This window comes from Populus trichocarpa, chromosome 1, assembly GCF_000002775.5.
Source record: "Populus trichocarpa isolate Nisqually-1 chromosome 1, P.trichocarpa_v4.1, whole genome shotgun sequence".
Taxonomy (NCBI): domain Eukaryota; kingdom Viridiplantae; phylum Streptophyta; class Magnoliopsida; order Malpighiales; family Salicaceae; genus Populus; species Populus trichocarpa.
In genome coordinates, this window is record NC_037285.2 from 32,357,008 (window position 1) to 32,383,121 (window position 26,114).

Sequence of the window (26,114 nt, forward strand, 5' to 3'; positions counted from 1 at the left end):
TCTGTGTAAGAAGAGCAATGAGCCTTGTACCTCTCCCCCTTCCCCTTGTGTAAGAATAAAATGAAATAACAGAACCATCTAATAGTTGGCTCAATAATAAAAACTTTGGACCAAGATGTTTGCTTCCCTTATGATCTCAAGTTTGAATTCTGTGGTTGTTAATATTATGGCTACTGGAGATTTACATAGTCGTTAACTTCAGGACCCGTGGAATTAGTCGAGTTACACGCAAGCTGGCCCGGACACCCATGTTAATAAAAAAATAATAATAAAAGGCTAACGTAAGATACACCTTTAAGATCATTTGAAGAAGAATTTAGTCATGGATGATGCTTAAACTGATTCGAAAGTACTTTTATCATAAAAAAAAAATATGGTAAACATTAACCCTATCTCCTACTTGGATTATGAATATAGACAACAGCACTCCTCTAGCATATGCTTTCTACTCTAAGATTTTAAGGAATTATTAGACGTGTCATGAGTAGTTGAGTTTCTAGTATACTTGATAATTCCTCTAAAATTCAACCCACATGACCAAAGTCAAAATGCCTCCACAATTCCCTTTCTCAAGTCTCAACAACTCCTTTGGAGTTTTTATTGGAGAATTAATTTGAAGTCTTGATTGATAATTTGCCGTCGGTTTACAATTGAAGAACGATGAATTTAGTCAAATACTATGGTCAAAGACTGACCTTTTTCATTACCATGTACAGTTCAGAAAAGTCTTGGCCATCAGAAAATTCAGGCACGAGAGGAGAGGAAGAAAGTGGAATGGAGAAAAACAAAGCCACAAAAGCAGCAAAAAATATTAGGAACATCACGGTATTATTGAAATCCACAATGTTAATGAGTGTGTCTTACCATAACTGAAACGGAAACACGCAATGAGTTTTAATTTTTTTCATAATTGTAACTATAACCGTAATTAATTAGTCACAAATTGTCTATGGTGGGAGAAATTAATGCCTGCATATATATAATTAAAAAAAAAAACCACCTAGTAAAGTTACTGTGCACAAAAGCACATATTACTATTTATCAGAACAATGTAAAGATGGTGTTGGCCTTCCACAGTAAACCACCTAGTAAAGTTTTAATTCAAATACATTATCCAAAATATTAAAAAATAAATTTGAAAGTACATAAAATTAAAACGAAAGTAAAAATAAACTTACTATTAAAGTTACATCCTTTGATGTTTTGTGGAATATAATTCATCTATAATCGAATCTGAATCGATATTGTAACAACCCCTCAACCGGGATAAAATAACAATCTCATGTCAACTAGAAAACAAAGTAATTAAATTTTTTTCCTCTTTCATTTCCTCCTTTCTTCACTTGATTCTTCCCTAGATTAGTGTTTTATAAGTTGGACTTTGTAAGTTTACAAGGTTATTCTTTCACTTTTCTTATTTTTTTCCTTGGATTTTTTTTTTATGTTTTTCCCTTACTTTTTTCTATTTCTCTCTCGCCTTTTCTTTTCTTTCTTTTTATATTCTGCTTCTGTCCAGTCGGCAACATATAAAAGGAAGGAGGAGCTGATTTGTTTTATTTTTTAATGGCAAATAATCATTTTACTCTTAATGAGTTATTTTGCTTTTATTTGACGGTCCTTTTTTTTATTAGCACTACCAAGTTTCGTTCATCCTAAAATTTTAACCAGATTTTATTCAATATATTTTAAGATCCCTCGTAAAATTTCAGCTCGATCTGATGGTCGGATTGAAAATTACGTCCAATAACTTAAAACTGGTCAAATTGTGATTTTTCATTAAATTTCTAAATTTCTCCAAAAATTCTGAAATTTTAACCCAAGCTAAAGCATCATATTAGAAGGCTCCACGCAAATTTTCAGAATTTTTTGATAATTTAATTGAAAATTACAAATTTATTTTACATAAAACTAGTCAAAAAATATTGATAAAATCTTGACCTAGGCTTAAAGCCCACCCCAGCCTTTGCCATACCTCCGCCTATGGTAGGGAGTATTGCTATAGTTGGAAGAGGTGATTATTTTTAGTTTGGTTTGATTTTTATTCAAAAAAAAATAATTAATTTGGTTTTTTAAAAAAGAAAACTGAAACCAGTTCAAACCGACCGGTTTCGGTTTGGTTTGGTTTGGTTATTTTAAAACAAAAATCATTTTTTTCGGTTTGGCTTGGTTTTTCCAGTTTGGCTCGGTTTTTTGCTCAGTTTTTTCGGTTTGGGTTCAGTTCGGTTCGATTTTTTCGGTTTCAGGCTTATAAAACCGAAACTGAACCCAACCGGTTGGTTTTTTAAAAATTCTAATCGGTTTAATCGATTTTTTTGCACGAATCGGTTTTTTCAGTTATTTTTTTCTGGTTTTTTGATTTTTTGCTCACCCCTAGTTGCAGCTAGAGGAGATTAAAATTGGTGGAGCTGTCAAGTGGTGTTGTCATTCATGGTGGCGTGATGCTGCTGTGACGAGAGAAGGTCCCTGCTAAAAATATAAATTGCTATGAATTGGTGCATCGTGGCAGGGCTGAGAGAAGAGGTCATCGTGCTGGAGGAGGAGTTCTCTGTTGGGAGGAGGGGCTTCTGTTTGTGGTGTTTTTGGTTTGGAGTTCAGCTCACAGTGAGGAGGAGAAGAGGAGTTGAAGTTTGTTAAAAAGCTATCGTGGGAAGAGAAGACGTCTGGTGTGGCTGAGACGAAGATGAAGCTACTGTCGATGGTGGAAGGAGGATTTACAATGGAGGTCACGGTGGGGTGCAACTGCTGGAATAATGTTTGTTGTTGCTGGTGTTCTTTGGTTTTTTAGCGAAACAAAATTGGAAGCGGGGTTTTCTTCATTATTTTTCTCCCCCTTTTTTTTTTCTTTTTAATTTTTATGGGAGATGAGGGAGGTGTAGTGGCTCCCATTTGAAGCCAAATCTCGGCCATTGAACCCTTAATCCTAGTCATTGTTAAAATGCCAACAAATTGTACCTCCATACCAAGTTGTTAAAGGGTCGGTTGGTCCATGACTTTGAGGGTATTTGCTTTGGAGGTGTGGTGGATTTTTTTAAAATGTATAATCTTTTTAAAGCACAAACCATACCTTCAAAAGCTAAAAATACATGCTTTTTGTACCAGTATGACAGCGGTTTCAGGGATGACAAACAAGCTATTATTGGGTTGGACACAAAGGATAATGCTAATAAGGTGTGTTTTTTTGTCTCATTTAATAGAGAAAGCAGGCATTAAATAGCTCTTCAAAGTAGGGTCATAGCCAGCCTTTTCACATAAAAAATAAAGAAAAAGGTGAACAATGGTGCCAAAACAGCACTGTTTTGTTCTTTCTTTGAAATGGTCTTGTTCTTCTAATTTTGTTGAATTCGGTCAATTTGGATTGATTTTTCTCGATTTTCTTTCGATTAAGTCCATGGTCACGTCAATTTTGACCCTCAACAATCAGTGCCTTTCGCAAAATGATCCTTGTTCTTGAATATCTTCAATTTCATCCTTAATTATCCTTTAAATTTTCAAATTCTTCAATTTACCCCACTTTCAGTCAATTTAAGCCCCTGAATGTGCGTGCCTCTTTCAACTTGATCCTTGATTTTGAAATTCTTTGATTTTGCCCTTAATTGACCCAAAACTTTATTTTTCTTGCAATTTTGTCCATGTTTTCACCCAATTGACTCTGTAGAAATTAAATTTAGTCATCTAAAAATCCAATCTTCTTAATTAAACCCAAATTAAGCTTCCAAACTTATTTACTCACCAATAAAGTCTCTAATAAAATTAATTTGACCCATTAAAAGTCCAATTAAATCCTTACACTTAATTAAATCTTTTAATTTGACCCAAATTAATTCTTAAACTTAATTAAACTTTTAATTGGGCCCATGATTAAATCATATTGGCCTATTAATAGTCTAATCAAGTCCCCAGACTTAATTTTATGTAAATTCATCCAATAATTATTTAATTTGACCTTGAAGCTACCTTATCTTTCGATATTGGGTACAATAAGATAAAATTAGACTTCGAATTCTGTCAAAAATACCAATTTAGTTCTTTCATATGTTTGTAACCCTTCTTAACTTGCTCTTGCCAAGTTGTTAGTCCTTTTCTATTTTATTTTAATTTTAAAAGAAAAAGTGATTTTATAAAATAATTACTTTATTTTTCAACTAATGTCTTAAATTTCTTAAAACAATTAAATACATTAGACTTTTCTTTTAAGAAGTATAACCATGTTTTTTTACTATAATCATCAATAAAAAGTAGAAAATACAAATTTTTACCAAATGAGCATGGTTGAATAGGATCATACATATTTGTGTGTGTTTCTTGTAGAGGTTCACTTGCTCTAGTTGTAGACTCATTTGGAAAGCTTTTATGGAACTTTTTGCCCATTAACCATCCTTTACATAATTGATTTGGATATTTGATGGATGGTAGACCTTTCAATATCTTCTTTTACGTCATCATTTTCAAGCTATCAAAGTTTACATGTCCAAGTCTCGTATGTCAAAGCCAAGTCTCATATGCCAAAGTCAAGTCTCATCTTTCACACATGTTTTTAGGCATTTAGGCACATTTGTCTAAATATATTACTCTCGTTCTTCGTAATGGTTACCCTTGTAATCATAGTTCCATAAGTATCAAGTAATGTTAAAGTATGATCTTTCATCTTGATTTCATAACCCTTATCCAATAATTGTCACAAACTCAATATATTACTTTTTATAGTTGGGATATAATAAACATCACCAATAAATTGATGACTACTATTTTTAATTTGAATCAAAATCGTATATTTCCTTTTACGGAAAACCTTTAAATGATCTACAAATGTGACATTACCTTTAATTAATTCATCAAGCTCCATGAACTTGTCTTTATCTCCACACATGTGATTGTTGGCTTCATTGCCAAGATACCATATGTTTTCTTTGGTTTTCATTCGTTCATCATAGACTCGTAATAAGGTGGCTTCTTGCTTCTTTTATACTACTAGATTGACATTCTTTTTAACTCTTTTGGTTGGATTCCAGAAATCTCTAGCATAATGACCTATTCTTTGATAATTATAACATTTAATTTTTGTTTTGTCAAACCTGGGTCTCAGATTGTTGTTGTCTGTGGAATCAGTTGACCGGTTAGTTTCAATTGGTTGACCAATTGACCTATTAAAGCTGTCTCGACCTCCTTTTTCAAATATACCTCTTCCTCCTCTTCATCTACCGTGTCCACGTTCTCTACCTCATTGGGTATATCTAGAGCCATCTTGTTTTTCTTTTGTAGAGAATTTTGAGAAGAGTGTTTGTGCACCTACGTCTTTTTAAATTTTATTGATTCTTTCTTCATGAGTTTATAGTTTTCTTATAAGACCTTAAATGGTTAGAAAAAAATACATGTTTTGCAATTCCTTTATAACATTTTGCCACCAATCTCGCCTTTTACCTCTCCACTTCTCCTTTGGTATTTTTCTTTTCTTTATAGATCCACTTGACACCTATTAACTTTTTTCTTTTTGGTTTAAAAACCAATTTCCATATGTCATTCTTCTCAATTGATGCAATCTCCTCATCCATAGCAATTCTCTATTTTTCATCCTTTATTGCTTCTTGAAACACTATAGGGTCACATATGGCAAGATGATAATATAGTGTTGGATCAATCATCAATTGGATTAGTTATCTCATACAAGTCATCAACGTTCCTCATCTGTCTTGGTGGGCTGTCATTACTTGAACTTCTACTAGAAAAAAATGATAATGATGAAATTGAGTTTATTGGTGATTGTGGAGGTGTAACTAGCTCTTGATGATCTTTATATCTCCTTCTTTTCATCAAGTTAGTGTGTTTGGTATTGCGGTAGCTTTTGTGGTTGTGGTTTAAAAAAAGTTGTTTTATAAAAAGTACTTTTAGTTGAGGTTGGTTTGATATTTATATATGTTTGGTTAAAACTGTGGTTAAAATTGAGGTTGAACAAAAAATAGTTTAATGTGTTTGGTTAATAATGCTTTTTAAATTGAGGTTATAAAATAACTATAATATATATATATATATATATATATATATATATATATTAATATTAATGGTTTTAAATTTAAATATTGTATATTTAACTACTACTATTACATTATGAAATAAATAATATTTTTTATTTTTTATTGTTCCATTAAACTTTCTACAATTCCATTACGTACAAAATTCATTCGACAAGAACTACAGTTTTCATGATTTTTTGAGCGTGTAATAAAATTAGGTAAAATATTATCAGGAATAAAATTGAGATTACAATGCGAGTAAATTTAATTCACTCTAAACTAGTTTTTTTAAAAAAAAAAATTATTGTTCACGTGAACAGTGCGTGCGAGTGAATTAATAAATTCACTGCACTAGTTTGGTTTTTCAAAAAAACAAAAAAAAAAAGCATTGTTCACTTATGAACAGTGAAGAGGAAGAAAAAAGCAGTTGAGAGCTGCTTTGAATTTAACTGCATTTTAAACGCAAACTTAGTGGGCCCCACCAGAAATAAAATGCGTTTTGGAGCATTACCAAACGTTTGTTTTGTTATGGTTGCTTCAAATGCAGAAGCAACCACGCAAACAAAAGGACTCGTAGAAAGTCATACTTCTCACTATTATCTACCTTCCAATCTCATTCTCCTTCTTCACTAAATTTAGCATCCCTACTAATCACCATATTTCCTTCATTAGGGTTGTAAAGCTTGTATTCTTTGGACTTTTGTTCATAACCCACAAATATCATTATTTGGCTTTTATTTGATCATTTACATACACATAGTCAATGGTCCCAAACACCCTCAAATGAGTATCACTTGGCTTTCTTCCATTCCATGCCTCTTGTGGAGTCATGTCATTCAAGCCTTTCATAGGATGTCTATTTAACAAGTAAACAACACAATCTACTGCTTCAGCCCAAAACTCCTTTGACATCTTCTTGGTTTTGAGCATGTTTCTCGCTATGTTAAGGATGTTTTTATTCTTTATATCCACCACTCCATTTTGTTATGGGGATCTTGGTACTGTTAAGAGTTTTTTTACACCTTGATCTTCACAAAACACATTAGAACAAAATTCATCCCCCCTATCTGTCCTAAATGATTTTATAAAATAATTACTTTATTTTTCAACTAATACCTTAAACTTGTTAACAATTAAATACATTATACTTTTCTTTTAAGAAGTATAACCATATTTTTCTACTATAATCATCAATAAAAAGTAGAAAACATATTTGTTTACGAAACGAGCATGGTTGAATAAGACCATATACATCCTTGTGTATCTCTTGTAGGGGTTAACTTGCTCCAGTTGTAGACTTATTTGGAAAGCTCTTGTGGAACTTTTTGCCCACTAACCATCCTTTACATAATTGATTTGGATGTTTGATGGATGGTAGACCTTTTAACATCTTCTTTTGCGTTATCATTTTCAAACTATAAAAGTTTACATACCCAAGTCTCATATGCCAAAACCAAGTCTCATCTTTTACACATGCCTTTAGGCATGTAGACACATTTGTCTCTATGTTTAGCAAAAAAATCTCGTTCTTTGTAATAGTTACCCTTGCAATTATAGTTCCATGAGTATCACGTAATGTTAAAGTATGATCTTTTATCTTGATTTCATAACCCTTCTCCAATAATTGTCCCAAACTTAATATATTACATTTTATAGTTGGGACATAATAAACATCACCAATAAATTGATGACTACCATTTTTAATTTGAATCAGAATCGTACCTTTCCCTTTAATGAAAACCTTTGAATGATCTACAAATATGACATTACCTTTAATTAATTCATCAAGCTCGATGAACTTATCGTCTCCACATATGTGATTATTGGCTTCATTACCAAGATACCATACGTTTTCTTTGGTTTTCATTTGTTCATCATAGACTCGTAATAAGGTGGCTTCCTGCTCTTCTTCTACTACTAGATTGACATTCTTTTTAACTCTTATGGTTAGATTCCAGAAATCTTAGGCATAATGACCTATTCTTTGACAATTATAACATTTAATTTTTGTTTTTTCAAACCTGGATCTCCTATTGTTGTTGTCTGTGGAATCAGTTGACCTGTTAGTTTCAATCATTGACCGATTGACCTATTAAAGCTGCCTCAACCTCCTCTTCCAAATATGTCTTTTCCTCTTCTTCATCTACCTTGTCAACGCCCTCTGCCTCATTAGGTATATTCAGAGTCATCTTGTTTTTTTTTTTTAGAGAATTTTGAGAAGAGTGCCTATACATCTATGTCTTCTTGAATTTTGTTGACTCTTTTTTCATGAGTTTATAGTTTTTTCATGAGACCTTAAATTGTTAAAAAAAAAAAAATACATAGTAGAATTTCTTTTGCAACAAGCATATGATCATTTCTACCACACATGTTTCTTCAATCTTCTCCCCATATCTTTTAATCTGATTGTATATAGCCAATACTCTAGTAAAGTAATCTGAAATACTCTCTGATTCAAGCATATGTAACTTTTCAAAGTCACCTCGCAATTTTTATAGGCGTACCTTTTTTACATTATCAGCTCCTTGATCTGATTGTTGCAAAACCTTTCTTGCTTACTTGGTGGTGGTTGCGTTAGCCACTATATCAAAAGTGGTATCATCTAGACATTGGTGAATAATTGTGAGTGCTTGTTAATCATTTATTTGTGGCTTTTGCACAATCTCCCTTTGGGCTGAAGTCAGCATCACTCCTTCTGCAAGCTCTTCAAAGCTTTTTCCAACCATTTCCCACACATCTTGAGAACCTAGCTAAACTTTTACATGGATACATCAAATTTCATAGTAATCCTTTGTAAAACGAGGATATTAAAGTGGGAAGTTTAGATTGATTATGTCAAACAATTAGAATAAACTCTAATACCACTTGTTGAAAGAAAATTAGTATAGTAGCTAATTATGGATAGTGATGCTTAATTGCAAAGCTAAAGAACAAGAGAGATTTTGAGAGGAAGGTATGTTTTATTAAGTGTTTTTCTCTTTTGTACAACTTTCTCTCTTATGTTTATGTTTTTTATTACAAGCTTTATAGGACCAAATAAGAAATTAAACTAAACAAAAAAAAAATCTAATCTAATCAAGATAAGTAATTCTACCGATTTAACTGGTTGAACGATTCTCAACCAGTAAACCAGTTTCTTTATTCTTCAGAAAAACCAAAAATCTAGTTTATTTTAAATATAATAGTTACTTCATCCTTGGAAAGGAAACATACAAAAAAGCTGACTTTCGGATACACCAAGCAGCTGCAACTATATTTTCAAGCAAGACCGGAGGTTGGAGTCAAGAGTACGGTCCAGTTTTGACAAGAGTTCAAACTTTGGTTCGCTATATCAGTGGTCAGTCAAAGCCACAAATCATTAAAGCTTAAAATATAAGGGGAATACACAGAGACTGTTACTCTGCTTGTATACTGTGTTCTGGCAACCATGCCATTCATTTACAGGAAATCCATAGTAATTTGTTTTAGTTTGCAGTTCTTGTTTTTCCTATTTGTTCATGGACTGCCAGGCTCAATCGTCGAGACTCTGCCAGGATTCGAAGGTGTTCTGCCATTCAAACTTGAAACTGGGTGAGCTATTATTCGCAGTGATATAGCAGCATTGAGACTCTATTCTAGTTACCTATTGTGGTTGGTTGATGGTTGAGGTTTGTTTGTTCAGATATGTAAGTGTGAATGAATCCGAACTGTTCTATTTATTCGTTGAATCGCAAGGGAAGCCTCTAGAAGACCCTCTTTTAGTCTATTTGGTTGGAGGCCCTGGCTGCTCGGCATTGACCGGATTTTTCTTCCAAGTTGGTAAAGTCTTTCCTCTCTTTCCATCACACATGAAAGCACAGGAATGTATCCAAATGATAGCTAGTCGATGCTTTATCCTTTTCATTGTCTTTCCAAACAAAAGAACTACTTAGTCATGTCTTGGTTAATGACCCTGCTATGAAACATAAGACATAGGTTTACCAAATCATTGTGTTCGTAGTTCTTCTTAATCTAATTTGTTATGTTTCCGCATAGGTCCACTAATTTTTAATACAACTGATTATCTTGGGGGCTTGCCAGAGCTGTTGTATAACCCTTATTCATGGACAAAGGTGCAAGATTCTCTGCATTAGTTCTACTGAAAGACCATTCAATTTGATGAATTGATGCTAAGAGTTTTTCATGTTATGATTGAATGGTGCCGATTAATGTTTTTTTTGCAGACAGCTAGCATAATATTTATAGATTATCCTGTCGGCACCGGTTACTCCTACGCAACAAGATCAGAAGGTTACCATATGACAGACACAGGATCAGCAAAACTAGTGCACCAATTTTTGAGAACGGTGAGTGAAACAGTGGGTATAATGGTTTTTTTTTTTTTTTCATTAATGTACCTGAAGAAGTTCTTCAAGCCAAACAAAAAAAAAACAATGGCAATGAGTGTTTTTCAAATCCTAAAGCAGTGGTTGATTGATCATCCTGAATTCACCAAAATTCCATTCTTCGTCGCGAGTGATACGTATGCTGGTATAATCACGCCAATTGTCGCGAAGGAAATATTCGATGGTAATTTCTTTTCTAATACTCTGTGCCCAATATTTCTGTTACTGCAAGAAGGCAGTGACATATTTGAAAGAAATTAGTGAACTATAATTGATCGATCCCCTGAACAATGTTGAGCTAATGAAAGAGCTATAATTCATGAGCTTGCAGGTAATGAAGCTGGACTACAGCCACATATAAATCTAAAAGTAATATATAGCTTTCTGAATTCTTTATTCATGGATCTTTTGCTTTCCTTTTTCTTAATTATGGTAAGGTCATAGTAGCTATAGTTTATAACGTTGAGTAAATGTTCTTGGAAATAATCGCAGGGATTCGTGAGTGGATCACCGCATACTGATACTGCCCTAGAGCATAACTCTAGAGTACCTCTTGCCTATCGTCTGGCACTAATATCACGGAGTCTTTATGAGGTGATTCCATTTTTCTCTCACTACTAAAACAAACGAGTTTGCAAAATCAGAAGTGAAAGAAAGCTTTGTTGTTCAATTAACAAGTGCTTTCAAATTTGGAGGTTGTGTTCGACTTTATCATTTCTGAATTCTGCTCTCTAATAATGGTTGTCTTTTGTTCTTGGCCATTAAGGGCATGCATGTTCTATGTAAGAATTTCTTACATTTCCGCTTGCTTTTGCAGTCATCCAAAAAAAGTTGCAAGGGGAATTACGTTGATGTAGATCCCTCTAATGCACCATGTTTAGAGGATCTAGAAAAAATCAACCAGGTTTTTGAAATTTCAAATTATACATGCAAACAAATGCATATGCCAAATACTTGCATGATTCCTTCTGAGAATTTCTTGTTGATTTCAGATTTCTTCAGTTAACACATTTAAGATTCTTGGATTTGCAGTGCATTACACAAATTAACAAAGAAAACATTTTATATCCCAAATGTGCCCGATTATCCCCAAATTCGAACAACGAGGAACGAAGTAGAAGATTTCTCAAGGCAAATTCTCAGCGTTTCCCTGCTCTATCTTCTAAAATTCAAGACTATTGGTGCCAGGTCTCGTCCTTTCCGTGCTTCCTTTTGCTTTGTTTAAGGATTTCATATCCGTTACCAAGTTATTAACCAACTTTGTTTTCTTTAATACTCTGCAGAATTTTGAGTACGTACTTGTTGATGTATGGGCCAATGATGAAAGAGTTAGAGATGCTCTTCATGTTAGAAGGGTATTCATCATTTACATTTTAGGGCAACACCATAGAAGATTCTTCAAAACCCGAAGCTTATAGAAATATCTTATGCTTTATGCAGGGAACAGTCACAACATGGTACACATGCAATTCTTTCTTGCAGGATGTCTTATACACATATAATGTTTTCACCGCTGTTGATTATTATCAAAACCTGACAAGAAAAGGCTTACAAATTCTGATTTACAGGTTTCATCTCAATTCGTACTTGTGATATTATTTCCGTCAGAAACTTCTTAACCCCAAGTTTAGAATGTTCTTGCTATTCAATTCATATATTTTTCTCATTCTGCAGTGGTGATCATGACATGGTTGTTCCATATATATCTACTGAAAAATGGATAAATTCTCTTAATATAACAGTAGACAGAGATTGGCGACCATGGTTCGTCGAAGGCCAAGTTGCAGGGTACTTCAATTCCTCTTTGGTTTATATCTTTTGTTTCAAAATGAAAATTGGTGTTCGAAAAAGTTCATTCTAGCCATAATTTAGCACAAAATATATCATGTAGGTATACAGTCAAGTACACAGATTATGGATTTCGTCTGACATTCGCGACTCTAAAGGTAACAGAACCTTCTGCTCTCTGCATTATTCTTGTGCCATTACTGGGAAGGAGCAAAGTAGAAGCTAATGACATAATTGATTTTTGCACATACAGGGGGCCGGTCACTCTCCTACTCAGTACACGCCTAGATGGTGTTATAACATGTTTGAAAGGTGGATCCATTATTATCCATTGTAAGTGGCAAGTAAGCAAGGTGGCTGACAGTAATTCTGAATTGACGAAGAACTGTATGTCTTTAGTGTTGCTGTTTAAACTTTGCAATTGAATCAACTTTTGCTCTATAAGGCAATTGAATAAAAACTTTGTTCCAATTAAGGGTTTCCAAAATAATGTAAGAAGAAGTGATTTGTGTTAAATAATATTTATGTAGTCTTATTTATTAAGGGTAGAATAGTACTTTCAGTTTGACCTATATATACTTTATTTGTATTTAGGTTAACACGATGCATTCATAATAAACAGATTATTCAGAATTGTAGCCTTCTTTTTGTAGTTGATCTCAATTACTTTAACATGGTATCAGAGCTAGTTTTATGGAACGAAGCTTAATCCCGAACACAGCTTCGCAGATCCAACTATTTCGTCTTCCCTTCAGCTTTTACAATTTGGTAATTCCGTTCAGTTTCTGCAAATTTGTTTTGTGTTTTGGAGTAATCGTATAAGTTTGAGAAGATATTTGTTTAGTTTCTGCAATCTCTATTCAGTTTCTGCAATTTGGTATTTTGTTTTCCGCTGCTTTTGCATTCTGGTTCTTTGTGATTGTTGATTATGGCTACTGAAAGAGATGATTCGCTTCAGTCTGTGAGTGTGAGGTTGGATGGGAAGAACTATTCGTATTGGAGCTATGTGATGAGAAATTTTCTTAAGGGTAAGAAGATGTGGGGATATGTTAGTGGAACTTATGTGGTACCTAAGAATACTGAAGAAGGAGATATTGTCTCGATAGATACATGGGAAGCAAACAATGCAAAGATCATTACTTGGATCAACAATTCTGTTGAGCATTCTATAGGTACACAGTTGGCAAAGTATGAGACAGCAAAGGAGGTTTGGGATCATCTGCAACGGTTATTCACGCAATCAAATTTTGCAAAACAGTATCAGTTAGAGAATGACATACGAGCTCTTCACCAGAAGAATATGAGTATTCAGGAGTTCTATTCTGCCATGACAGATCTTTGGGATCAATTGGCTCTTACAGAATCGGCAGAATTAAAAGCATGTGGTGCTTATATTGAACGTAGAGAGCAGCAACGATTGGTACAATTTTTAACAGCACTTCGTAGTGATTTCGAAGGACTTAGAGGTTCAATTCTGCATCGTTCTCCACTGCCCTCTGTTGACTCTGTTGTCAGTGAGTTATTGGCTGAAGAAATACGTCTTCAGTCTTATTCTGAAAAGGGAATTCTTTCTGCTTCGAATCCTTCTGTACTAGCAGTACCTTCTAAGCCATTCTCTAATAATCAGAACAAGCCTTACACAAGGGTTGGCTTCGATGAGTGCAGTTTCTGTAAGCAGAAAGGTCATTGGAAGGCTCAGTGTCCTAAGTTGAGACAGCAGAATCAAGCTTGGAAGTCTGGCAGTCAGTCACAATCTAATGCTCATCGATCACCTCAGGGTTATAAACCACCACACCAGAATACTGCAGCAGTAGCTTCCCCAGGCTCTATTACCGATCCTAATACTTTAGCTGAGCAATTTCAGAAGTTTCTCTCCTTGCAGCCACAAGCAATGTCCGCTTCTTCCATAGGTCAGTTGCCTCATAATTCCTCAGGTATGTCACACTCTGAATAGGTCTTGGATTCTGGTGCTTCACATCATATGTCTCCAGATTCCTCATCTTTTACCTCAGTGTCCCCTTTGTCCTCCATTCCTGTTATGACTGCTGATGGCTCTCCTATGCCCTTAGCAGGTGTTGGTTCTGTTGTCACACCTCACTTGTCTCTCCCTAATGTTTATCTTATTCCAAAACTCAAATTGAATCTTGCGTCTGTTGGTCAAATATGTGATTCTGGTGATTATTTAGTCATGTTTTCTGGTTCTTTTTGTTGTGTACAGGATCTGCAGTCTCAGAAGCTGATTGGGACAGGCCACAGGGAGAATGGGCTATATATTTTGGATGAGTTAAAAGTGCCAGTTGCTGCTGCTGCCGCTGCTGCTACTACTGCTGATTTGTCTTCCTTTCGTTTGAGTCTTTCATCTTCTAGTTTTTATTTATGGCATTCCTGTCTAGGTCATGTTTCGTCTTCTCGTTTGAGATTTTTGGCATCCACAGGAGCTTTAGGAAATTTGAAAACTTGTGACATTTCTGATTGTAGTGGATGTAAACTGGCAAAATTTTCTGCTTTACCTTTTAATCGAAGTATTTCTGTTTCATCTTCACCATTTGATTTGATTCATTCTGATGTATGGGGACCTTCTCCTGTTTCCACAAAGGAGGGTCTCGATATTATGTCTCTTTTATTGATGATCATACTCGTTATTGTTGGGTTTATTTAATGAAACATCGTTCTGAATTCTTTGAGATATATGCAGCTTTTCGAGCTCTTATCAAAACTCAACATTCTGCTGTGATCAAATGCTTTAGGTGTGATTTGGGTGGGGAATACATCTCTAATAAATTTTGTCAAATGCTTGCCTTAGATGGAACCATCCACCAAACTTCATGTACAGATACTCCTGAACAAAATGGTGTAGCTGAAAGAAAACATAGGCATATTGTCGAAACTGCTCGTTCTCTCTTGTTGTCTGCTTTTGTTCCTAGTGAATTTTGGGGAGAAGTTGTTCTTACTGCTGTAAGTTTGATTAATACAATTCCATCTTCTCATAGTTCGGGTCTATCTCATTTTGAAAAGCTATATGGGCATGTCCCTGATTATTCCTCATTTAGAGTCTTTGGTTGTACTTGTTTCGTTCTTCGTCCTCATGTAGAACGCAATAAGCTATCCTCTCGATCCGCTATTTGTGTCTTTCTGGGTTATGGTGAAGGTAAAAAGGGGTATCGTTGTTTTGATCCAATAACTCAGAAACTTTATGTGTCTCGTCATGTTGTCTTCCTTGAGCATATACCTTTCTTTTCTATTCCATCCACTACTCATAGCCTGACAAAATCTGATCTTATTCATATAGATCCTTTTTCTGAAGATTCTGGTAATGATACCTCTCCCTATGTTCGATCAATTTGTACTCATAACTCTGCAGGTACTGGTACTTTACTCTCTGGCACACCTGAAGCTCCATTCTCATCTACAGCCCCTCAAGCTTCATCTGAGATTGTGGATCCACCTCCACGTCAGTCCATCCGCATTCGTAAGTCCACAAAACTACCAGATTTTGCTTATTCTTGTTATTCTTCATCATTTACTTCCTTTTTAGCTTCTATTCATTGTCTCTTTGAGCCCTCTTCCTATAAAGAGGCAATTCTTGATCCGCTTTGGCAGCAAGCTATGGATGAGGAACTTTCTGCTTTGCATAAGACAGATACTTGGGATCTGGTTCCTCTACCTCCTGGTAAGAGTGTTGTTGGTTGTCGTTGGGTGTATAAGATCAAGACTAATTCTGATGGGTCTATTGAGCGATACAAAGCTAGGCTGGTTGCAAAAGGATACTCTCAACAGTATGGTATGGACTATGAGGAGACATTTGCCCCGGTTGCCAAAATGACTACTATTCGTACTCTTATTGCCGTAGCTTCGATTCGTCAGTGGCATATTTCTCAGCTTGATGTTAAAAATGCATTCTTGAATGGAGATCTTCAAGAAGAAGTTTATATGGCACCCCCTCCTGGTATTTCACATGACCCTGGATATGTTTGTAAGCTTAAGAAAGCATTATATGGTCTCAAACAAGCACCTCGTGCTTGGTTTGAGAAATTCTCTATTGTGATCTCGTCTCTTGGCTTTGTTTCTAGCAGTCATGATTCTGCTCTTTTTATTAAGTGCACTGATGCAGGTCGTATCATTCTGTCTTTATATGTTGATGACATGATTATTACTGGTGATGATATTGATGGTATTTCAGTTTTGAAGACAGAGTTGGCTAGACGATTTGAAATGAAGGATTTGGGTTATCTTCGATATTTCCTAGGGTATTGAGGTAGCATACTCACCTAGAGGTTACCTTCTTTCTCAGTCGAAATATGTTGCAGATATTCTTGAGCGGGCTAGACTTACTGATAACAAGACTGTAGATACTCCTATTGAGGTCAACGCGAGGTACTCTTCTTCTGATGGTTTACCTTTGATAGATCCTACTTTATACCGTACTATTGTTGGGAGTTTGGTATATCTCACCATTACTCGTCCAGATATTGCATATGCTGTTCATGTTGTTAGTCAGTTTGTTGCTTCTCCTACTACTGTTCACTAGGGCAGCTGTTCTTCGTATTTTGCGATATCTTCGGGGTACAGTTTTTCAGAGTCTGTTACTTTCATCCACCTCTTCCTTGGAGTTGCGTGCATACTCTGATGCTGATCATGGTAGTGATCCCACAGATCGCAAGTCTGTTACCGGGTTCTGTATCTTTTTAGGTGATTCTCTTATTTCTTGGAAGAGCAAGAAACAATCTATTGTTTCTCAATCATCCACCGAAGCAGAATATCGTGCCATGGCATCTACTACCAAAGAGATTGTTTGGCTACGTTGGTTACTTGCTGATATGGGAATTTCCTTTTCTCATCCTACTCCTATGTATTGTGACAATCAGAGTTCTATTCAGATTGCTCATAACTCGGTTTTTCATGAGCGCACTAAGCACATTGAGATCGATTGTCATCTTACTCGTCATCATCTCAAACATGGCACCATTGCTTTGCCTTTTGTTCCTTCTTCCTTGCAGATTGCAGATTTCTTTACCAAGGCGCATTCCATCTCTCGTTTTCGTTTTCTGGTTGGCAAACTCTCGATGCTTGTAGCTGCCGCATCGTGAGTTTGAGGGGAGATGTTAAATAATATTTATGTAGTCTTATTTATTAAGGGTAGAATAGTACTTTCAGTTTGACCTATATATACTTTATTTGTATTTAGGTTAACACGATGCATTCATAATAAACAGATTATTCAGAATTGTAGCCTCATTTTTGTAGTTGATCTCAATTACTTTAACAATTTGAACCATGGCTATGACTCGGACTTGTTTTGAAAAATTCAAGGCATTTCGAATTATTTGTTGACACCGATAAAGTTGAGAAAACATCTGAAAAAGTTCCAATATTGAACCTTATACATAGGAATAGTTGTGAATCGAATCTCATTTCAAGTGCTCTTCTTCATGCAAAACTGCCCCAGCTTGGTGAAAACCATTCTGGGGCAACCTGAAAAGGCCTAATAAGTAGAGTAGGCTGTTTGAATGTTGATTAAATGCACAAATAAACCCTTGTTTATGAGAACCAGTTGAAGTTTTGATTTGATTTAGCATACGGTGAATCCAAGGGCTAAGGAAGGAGCATGTGGTGTCATGCAGCAGAGGCTTTGAGACTCCTGTAACCAGTTGAAGGTTTTATATTTTCTTAAATTTGTTTAATAATAATGCTTTCTCTTAAACCGCAGACATCATGGGGTGGTGGCGCAGTTGGCTAGCGCGTAGGTCTCATAGCTTCTGAGTTATCCTGAGGTCGAGAGTTCGAGCCTCTCTCACCCCATTTTGTAATTTTTAATTAATCCAATTCATGATGATAAATGACTTAAAAACTTCACTAACGTTATTATCAATATTTCAATTTCATACGATTTTTGGGGACCGGTTTCTATGAATGTTCACTTTCCACAAGAAGACTGTGGACCACGGTTTTTTTTATAAGATATATTTATTATTATTTTATTAATTGAGGCTAAATAGATATTATAATATTTTTATGTACAATTAAATAATTTAAATATTCTTAAAAGTAATTTTTTTAAAGCTAAGGTCCAGGGACTTTTTGGTCATTTTACTTTTTTTTTGCACGGTAAAATGATTTCATTCCCTTTAAAAGCGAAAAAAAAAAATGTTATGAAGGGGTATTTTCATCGTGCTTTTTTTTTATTATAATCAATTTGAATAAGGGGTTAATCAGTCTATTAAGAAATAAAAAAAAACATGGTGAGTGGATGTTGCTTGTGTCATTCGAGTGGCGCGTGCGATGTTGTACAACGGATAAAAACACTCAATTGTCGTGTCTTCCAAAGTACTCAATGGCACGAAGCTATTGGGGTTGCCCATGTGGTTAGATTTGCAGTGGTGCAATTTTTTTTCTCCTCTTTTTATTTTCTCTCTCATCTCACTAGGATTCATGTTGTTCCAGCTAAAATTTAAGATGTCCTCTCATTTTTTTTTATTTTAATTGTAGTTCTCATTCTTTTGATTGATTTTTATTTATTTTGAATTATTGTTTATATTTTTATATCAAATATGATTCTTATTCTTTTGATTATTATTTTTTTCATTTTTTATATCATTTTCTTAATTGAATTTGTTTTTTAATTTCATCCTCCATCATTTTATTTTTATGTTAGATTTGGTCTTAATGTTTTTAATTTATTTTTGCTTTGGATCCTTTTTTAAATTGATTTTCTTTTTTTGATTTTATACTTCATCTTTGGATTAATTGATTATTGGATTTCGTGATTTTTTCAGTGCAGTGATCTCAGTTTCATGACTCGGGTCATGATATTAAATGCAAGCTCGAGTTGAAATTGGTCCTTTTTTTACACCGATTTTTTTTCCAACTTCATTCTTGAATGTTAAGTTTATTAAAGATTGAGTTTTTTTTGTTTTTTTTATTTTATTTCAATGAGGATAACCCGACCTTATAACCTGGGTCGTGAATTTGACTTGTTAACTTGGATTGACTCGGCCTTCTACATTATTGTAATTCATTTTATTTTTGTATCATAATTAATCCTTACTCTATAAACTCATTTTTTTTTCTTTTGATTTTTTAAAATTTTTTTATATATATATTATTTTTCAACTTTCAACATTTAATTGTTAAGAATTAAGTTTTATATTTGTTTTTATTTAAATTTTTTTATATACTTTAAAATATATTAACAACGCTTTACCATTATTTTTTTAAATTTAAAAAGAAAATCGGTCCGGCCTGCGCCGACCATCTGCAGTCTAGTAGTCTCCTGACTAAAGTCTAAATCCATTCAAAATTAGGATTAAAACTACTTGTTTATCTATTTCTTTCTCTATATCGTGCGATAAGATCTTTCTCTTCTTTCCCTTGTCTAGCAAATCACAGGCGTTTTTACAACCTTTTCAAGATGAAAAAGATTCAACTTGAAAGCCTTCGATCTCTAGCAGCGAAGCTAAAGTCGAAGAAGCAGGAGGCTGGTTACGAGAAGCAGACACTTTCAGTGTATGTTGGTGATCAAGAACTTCATGGAAATTAAGATGAAACGTTACGATGTCCCAGTTGCATTCACATCTTCCATAATTTTTCAAGCTTTGATACGACAGTTCGAGCATATCCTACTGTTAAATCACATTATCTTGCTCAGAACAGGTGTTTGAATCGGTGCTCTAACTTTCTCCTGACGGGTTAAGAATGTCAGAGGTTCATGATTCTTGAAGAAGATGACAGATTCTCTGTATTCAAATTCGCTGTAAAGTTTTTTTTTTTTCCATCCTAACAACTTCCAACGGAAAAATTCACACTTCATAAGTAATCTCTTGTTTATTTCTGAAAAAATAACTTCTTAATATTAAAAACTCTGGCAGTACATACAATCCCATGAAACTGAAACAAGAGATTTATCACATGAAGACACAGATGATGACCATATGCTGCTGGAGTGCCTTCTGAAGGTCCCCTCTCAATATTTTTGTTCAGAATGAAGTATAGGCTATTCATGATTTCTACTTTCTGCTGCCTCAACCAACATCTTTGCCTGTTTTGAAACTTTTTCTTAAAATTTCCTTTGAACTTTCCGCATGATGAGAGAGATGCTCAATTACATCAACCAAAAAAAAGTTCCAGAATTAGATTAAAATATAATTGAATCCCAAGAAATTAGTTTTGTTTGTTTCAATTGAGTTCCAATCTTAAAGATGTTATTTTCAATCAGATTTTTCTATAGTTTTAGGGCACAAATATGCAAATTAGACAAAAAAAAAATGTGAATATTAATTAACGTTTTCATCATTGTTTTTAATCAAAGATGTTTTAGTACATAAACTTTGCACATAAGACTTCCACTATTGAAAGAAATTGACAAAAGATGAAAATTGAGAAAAGTATAATCTTTTGGAGCCTAATTGATAAATTTTATAGATCTTGGACTAAATTTGAAGTTTTGAAAGCAAAATATAGTGATAGGCTGCTTCCTGGTTTCTGTTTTTTCCTTCGTTTTTCTTAACAGAGGTAGCGTCATTACTCTCAGCTCCGCCACCACCAAAATGGCTACAACAGCCACTCGCACCACCACACCCACCACCACCAAACCACCGCAACCTCTCCCACCAAACTTCCTCCCTTACATAGACATGACAACCCTTTCCCAGTCAGAACTCCACAAACTCTCCCTCACCTTCTCCACCCCACCTTCCACCACTAATAACACCATAACCCCTACCATTGACCGCACAAACTTCAATGAAAGCGCCGGGTCTCGTCGTCAAACCTTCGCCCGCCCTTCCCACCACCACCACCGCCACCGCCTCGCCGCCACTCCCTTCACCAAAACCCTCCCTGACCCACCTAACAATCCCATCCCTAATGACCCTGACCGCCTCGAAAACCCCACCATAATTAAATTCCTCAAGAACCTCTTATCTTCACACCCTGAGTTTCAAGAACCTGATTTCTCAGTGGAATTCGATACTTTCAATCATTTTAATCATCCCATCACTATCATTTCTAACTCATTAAAACCCCGACAAGTTTTAGATTTTGATATGCCGCCGGGGGTACGGAAGAGAAAAAGAGGTAGAAAACCCAAAGTGAAAGCTTTGAGTATTGTGCATAGGGAAATGGGGTTAGAGATTGTAAATAGAAAAGGGGTGGTTGTAGATTTAGTGGGGTTGGCATGTTTAGATGATCCTTATAAAGATGAGTTGAAGAGAAGGACTGAAGGGATGGAGAAGGAAGAAGAGTTATTGGGGTTTTTTAGAGAGTTGGGTGGACAATGGTGTAGTAGGAGAAAGAAGAGGAAGATTGTTGATGCGGGTGAGTTTGGAGATTTCTTGCCTGTTGGCTGGAAGCTTATTCTTGGACTTAAAAGGAAAGAGGGGCGCGCTTGGGTTTATTGCCGCAGATATCTAAGGTGGCCTGCTTCTATTTTATTTGTTTTGTGTCTGTTTTTTCCGTGGCGTTTGTGTTTTTTTTTTTTTTTGATTTGTGGGAAATGAAGAAAAAGAGAAAATGAGTATGAAACTGAAATTAGATTCTGCTTTGTTATTTTGTTGAGAGGAAATGCTTTCTGTATCTTGGGGTGGGAGATGATGAAAGGTTTGAGATTTTGAAGGTTTTTTCTGTTCGGTTTTGTTTGGAGGTGTTGCATGTGTAATCTTTGAGATTTGATGAAAGTTTGAATTTGAAATGATCATACAAAATAATGGCTGATAATGTGAATTGCCTGATGAATTTCGTATAGTGACTTGCTTGCTTAGGCATTGCTCTAACTCCAGTTCCTGGTTATACATTTCTCTGAACGGGCATTGCATGCTTTATTGTTTCATTTTTCCAGCCCTTCTGGACAACAATTTATATCCTGCAAGGATGTATCTGCGTATTTGCAATCTTTAGTTGGACCTTATGATGCACAGCAAGCAAAGGATCATACTGGTCACAGTATTCAGCAGGACCATGGAGGGGCTCCTGTAAGTGTAAGTTATAAATAGTTGCATAATAATCTGCTCTATTTTAACTTGTTCAAAAAGGTTGACTATGTATGCAACAGCATGCAGGTGCAATTGAAAGGTTGGAAGATCAGAGACAGTCCATTGAGCATCAGAAGCAAGTTTCCTTACTGGAAACTGACAATTTGGCAGAGGTTCAAATACGGGATCTTTTTGAATGCCATAAATGCAGAATGACATTTGATGAGAAGGGCACATATTTGGAACATCTTTTGTCATTTCACCAAAGAACTACACGGAGGTATAGACTCGGTTCTTCTGTTGGGGACGGTGTGATAGTTAAAGACGGAAAATTTGAATGCCAGTTCTGCCATAAGGTGTTTCATGAAAGGCGCAGGTACAATGGTCATGTAGGAATCCACGTGAGGAATTATGTGAGGGGGATTGAAGATTCACCTGGTGTGAAGAACTATATGAGGGGGATTGAAGAATCACCTGCTGTCCAGTTGGCTCTGCAAAAGAGTGATCCTCCAACCCCTGATGACTTGCCTACAAGAATCTCCAAAATGGATGCGTTGATTGAAATAGCTCAGAACTCCATTCGAGAAACATCGTCTTCTGGAGCTAATGATGAACAGAATGTGGTCTCTGATTCAAAACTTCCTGCTTCAGTTTCTGAACATGAACTGAATTCTGATTCTCCTCCCAGTGAACCACAAATGGAAGATAGCATACCTGGCAAGTCTCTGGAACTCAATTTACACCAACAGAAAGTTGATTTTATGGTGATTGATGAAAAGATGGAGAAGGTTGAAGATGCTAGTGATGTTCAAGATTTTAAAACAGTTTCATCTGCTGATGCTCAACATCATAATACATTTGAAAGTCTTAGTAGAAATGATGGTCTGGCACCTGGCACCAATGAAATTGGCAGGTCTGGAATTAAAGGGGAAACAGTTTCTGAAAGCCATTCACTTGCTCCAGTGAATACTCAGAAAATATTTGGTGCTGAGAGTAATATGATTTTTGTTGGTTTTGACAGACCACACCAACATAAGCCTGATGAAGTGGATAAAAGCGTGAATGTTGAGATGAAAATTGGTTTTGGAAGCAATAACAGTATAGCAGATGGTAATGCTATTCAAGACACCGGAGGACATTCTTTCAAAGAAAATGTGCTTAAGTGTGGAGTTCCTGAGCAACAGTTGCAACTGCCCCATGACTTTTCAACACCAGAGGCAATCGTGGACAAGGTATCATGCTTTATTCTTGTAGATTATTCTGAGGAGCAAATACTAGTGTGCTCACACCTATCTGAAACTTGTCTCAAATATAGTCGTGAGAACAGTTTTTGTCACTCATGGCGTTATCCATGCATCTTCTCTACAAAGAGTTGTTCTCCCTTCTCCGTTAGGTGCTTTAAATCTTAATTGTATAAGGAAAATGAAAGGCCTATCTCTTATGAGGACCTTTTAATAAATACAAAGAGTAGACATGGCCTGGCATCTCTTTTAGTTGCAACCATTCACTCTTGGAAAAATTGCATTTGCAACAATCTGCAGTGATGTAGTGGCTGCAAAGCCACAGTTCTCTTTGTTTCACAAAATGTCTACTATTTGGTTATGCATAATGTATAAGAAATGCAGTTAGATATGACCATTTAGAAATAGTTTGCCTTAATTACCGTGCTTTACTCAATTGTGAAATGGATTGTGTTGTCTTTAGGAGTTACATAAATCCTTTTGACTAAGGAGATTGGACAGATCACACAGAAAGATGAAATGCTTTATTTCGGGGCTGAGGGACTGCTGTTTATTGAGATAGATAGAGTATCATGTCTTCTTTTATATTAAAAGAAATTGTTAGTTTAAAGGTTGTGGAGGATCATATCCGAAATCTAAAAGAATTATGTTTTATAGATATAAAAATACAAAAAGAATTCACATCTGACATTTTAATTTTGTAAGTTTAGATGTGTGAACTTGTAATTGATACTGGGTTTGTCTTAAGAACACTAGTTTGCATTCTTGATTGCAAGTTTGGCAGGGTGGTTGAGCAGGTTGTGTAAATTGGATTAGATACCACTAGTGTAGATCATGGTTATTATGGTTCTCACATGATCACAGATGAGGTGAAATTTAATAATTTACTTGTCCCTAATTCTCTGATACAGTGTGGGGGATGGGTGCATCCTGTTCTCTTTTCAGCTACCCAGATTTTCATGATAGTATTGTTGGTTGAGCATAATTTCCGTGGTAAATTAGTTTGATGTTTTCTATGCTTTTTTCACAGGGAGAGAATGAATTTGGTACAGCTGACCAAATACATGCCAAAGTTACAGGATTTGACGAGCTGAAGCTGGATGAAATAGAGCACCTAAAATTTAGTTTGGGGACAGGGCAAGAGCCTATGTCTCTGCATGAGGTTCCATTAGGTTTGGGAAATATTACTGAGATGGAAGCAGCATATGATGCCTCACTCCAGTTTGAATCAGATGTCATTGTAGACACAGCTGACAGACAACTAACAACTGTGTGTGTATGGTGTGGAGCTGAGTTCAGCCACGAGGCTTTTGATACAGAAATGCAGTCAGGTTCAGTTGGCTACATGTGTCCGGACTGCAAGGCCAAAATCTCAGGGCAGCTCAATATTTAAGATCTTGGTTAAGATGCATGATCTTGCTCGTGGATTCTAACCTGTTTAGGGGGTAATATGAACTTCTCCAAAACAATCTTTTGCTAGTTATCGTTTAAGATGCATGATCATTCTCATGAACAATCTTTTGCTGATTTAGGATAGGTCTTAATATTAATGCCACTGGATTGAACCAGGAAAGTATTTGAGATCATGGTTTATGATGCATGATCTCCTAGAATACATGATGAGAAGCATTGCTAGCATCTTTGAACATTATAAACTCAACCTTTTTGAAACATGACCTACTCTATCGATGAGGTGTTTGGTACATTCTGTATTTCAAAATCAGCTTCCTTCTATGTTTCTGTCTTCTACATTTCTTCTCTGGCCTCGAAAGTTGGCTTGTATTAGATGCATGATATTTCCAATCTTTATGTGACAGCAGATGCTGGCTGGAGAATCTCTGTTGAGGAAAATGTTTGCGGTGAGGAATAGGTGTGATCCCTGTCTGTATGCATTGTTTGTACTTGCTAGTTGTTGTAAGATATACCTTGTAGTCACTGTATGTTATATGTTATCCTCAAGAGACTGTAAATGATGGCCATTTGAATATACCTAGTTCGCCTGCCTTGACAATGTTTACATTTTTACATCATATCGTGACATCTAAAAAATCTTTAGCTACAAAAACTCTGGCTTGGCAGGTTAAACCAGTGAATTGCCAATCTAGAGCCTGATCAGCCTGATCAGGCTAGGCTGTACTTGAATCAATTTTTTTTTTTTTTTTTTATATCAAAACATTATCTTTTTTGGGTTGATTTGCTGACCCACATATTAGATGAATATTAAAGCCCAAACTAGTTCTAGACCTTTGGGTACAGCTGCTTTAAGCCCAATGCAAGAAAACTTGGATAGTGTTATTATCCATTTGAACCAATTTATTATTATTTTAGATTTGAAATATTTTTGTTTAAGAAAAAGCCATCCTACAAAATCGAAAGATATACTTTGGGACCTTAAATTTTATAAAACAAGATTTAGGTTTCATGAGGTGTAATTTTTTATTTTATTTTTTGTAATTTTAGACCATGCGTGTTTCTTATCTTTAGGAAAAATAACATGGTAAAAAAGAAATGTAAAAAAGAAATTTAGGTATGAATTCGTTTAAATCAATGCAAACTACTTCAAAGTTAAGCTGATATTAGCTGTTGTTTGAAGATCAATTTAATAACAATAGGTATTCATGGGTTGAGTATTTTTTATATTTATACTCTATCGATTATTTATCAGGTAAGATATATATATATATATATATATATATATATATATATATATATATATATATATTCTAGTACATAGTGATAAAATCTGGA

The 26,114-nt window shown here is 35.1% G+C and overlaps 3 protein-coding genes and 1 non-coding gene across 10 annotated transcripts; all 4 read left to right on the plus strand.

Moving 5' to 3' along the window:
- The first annotated feature begins 9,310 nt into the window (after nucleotides 1–9,310).
- LOC7461679 (serine carboxypeptidase-like 18) lies at nucleotides 9,311–12,703 on the plus strand. 2 transcript variants are annotated; one of them, XM_024609426.2, is made up of 14 exons: nucleotides 9,311–9,578; nucleotides 9,670–9,806; nucleotides 10,023–10,099; nucleotides 10,211–10,333; nucleotides 10,451–10,556; nucleotides 10,704–10,741; nucleotides 10,865–10,966; nucleotides 11,190–11,276; nucleotides 11,405–11,560; nucleotides 11,656–11,727; nucleotides 11,813–11,940; nucleotides 12,047–12,160; nucleotides 12,264–12,318; nucleotides 12,414–12,703. In XM_024609426.2, the coding sequence occupies exons 1-14, from the start codon at nucleotides 9,436–9,438 to the stop codon at nucleotides 12,495–12,497; spliced, it is 1,422 nt and encodes a 473-aa protein (XP_024465194.1). In that variant the 5' UTR covers nucleotides 9,311–9,435; the 3' UTR covers nucleotides 12,498–12,703. The 2 variants fall into 2 exon arrangements, with proteins under 2 accessions (XP_024465194.1, XP_006369794.1); XM_006369732.3 differs by having other exon boundaries at nucleotides 9,319–9,578; nucleotides 10,454–10,556.
- Nucleotides 12,704–12,932: 229 nt separating this feature from the next.
- On the plus strand, nucleotides 12,933–14,702 carry LOC127904217 (uncharacterized). Of its 2 annotated transcripts, none has more exons than XM_052446616.1 (2): nucleotides 12,933–14,094; nucleotides 14,379–14,702. In XM_052446616.1, exons 1-2 carry the CDS (start codon nucleotides 13,089–13,091, stop codon nucleotides 14,441–14,443), a joined length of 1,071 nt encoding a protein of 356 aa, XP_052302576.1. In that variant the 5' UTR covers nucleotides 12,933–13,088; the 3' UTR covers nucleotides 14,444–14,702. The 2 variants fall into 2 exon arrangements, with proteins under 2 accessions (XP_052302576.1, XP_052302577.1); XM_052446617.1 differs by having other exon boundaries at nucleotides 12,933–14,070.
- A 3,172-nt stretch (nucleotides 14,703–17,874) lies between these two features.
- On the plus strand, nucleotides 17,875–17,959 carry TRNAM-CAU (transfer RNA methionine (anticodon CAU)). The gene is given in 2 exon segments: nucleotides 17,875–17,912; nucleotides 17,924–17,959. It is a non-coding gene; the product is annotated as a tRNA-Met (tRNA).
- A 2,680-nt stretch (nucleotides 17,960–20,639) lies between these two features.
- Nucleotides 20,640–25,377, plus strand: LOC7492017 (uncharacterized). Of its 5 annotated transcripts, none has more exons than XM_052446623.1 (6): nucleotides 20,640–21,569; nucleotides 21,993–22,131; nucleotides 22,206–23,357; nucleotides 24,397–24,811; nucleotides 24,936–25,059; nucleotides 25,187–25,377. In XM_052446623.1, the coding sequence occupies exons 1-4, from the start codon at nucleotides 20,704–20,706 to the stop codon at nucleotides 24,757–24,759; spliced, it is 2,520 nt and encodes an 839-aa protein (XP_052302583.1). In that variant the 5' UTR covers nucleotides 20,640–20,703; the 3' UTR covers nucleotides 24,760–24,811; nucleotides 24,936–25,059; nucleotides 25,187–25,377. The 5 variants fall into 5 exon arrangements, with proteins under 5 accessions (XP_052302583.1, XP_024445396.2, XP_024445386.2 ...); XM_024589628.2 differs by lacking the exon at nucleotides 24,936–25,059 and having other exon boundaries at nucleotides 22,206–23,038; nucleotides 23,147–23,357; XM_024589618.2 differs by lacking the exon at nucleotides 24,936–25,059 and having other exon boundaries at nucleotides 25,184–25,377.
- Nucleotides 25,378–26,114: the final 737 nt, after the last annotated feature.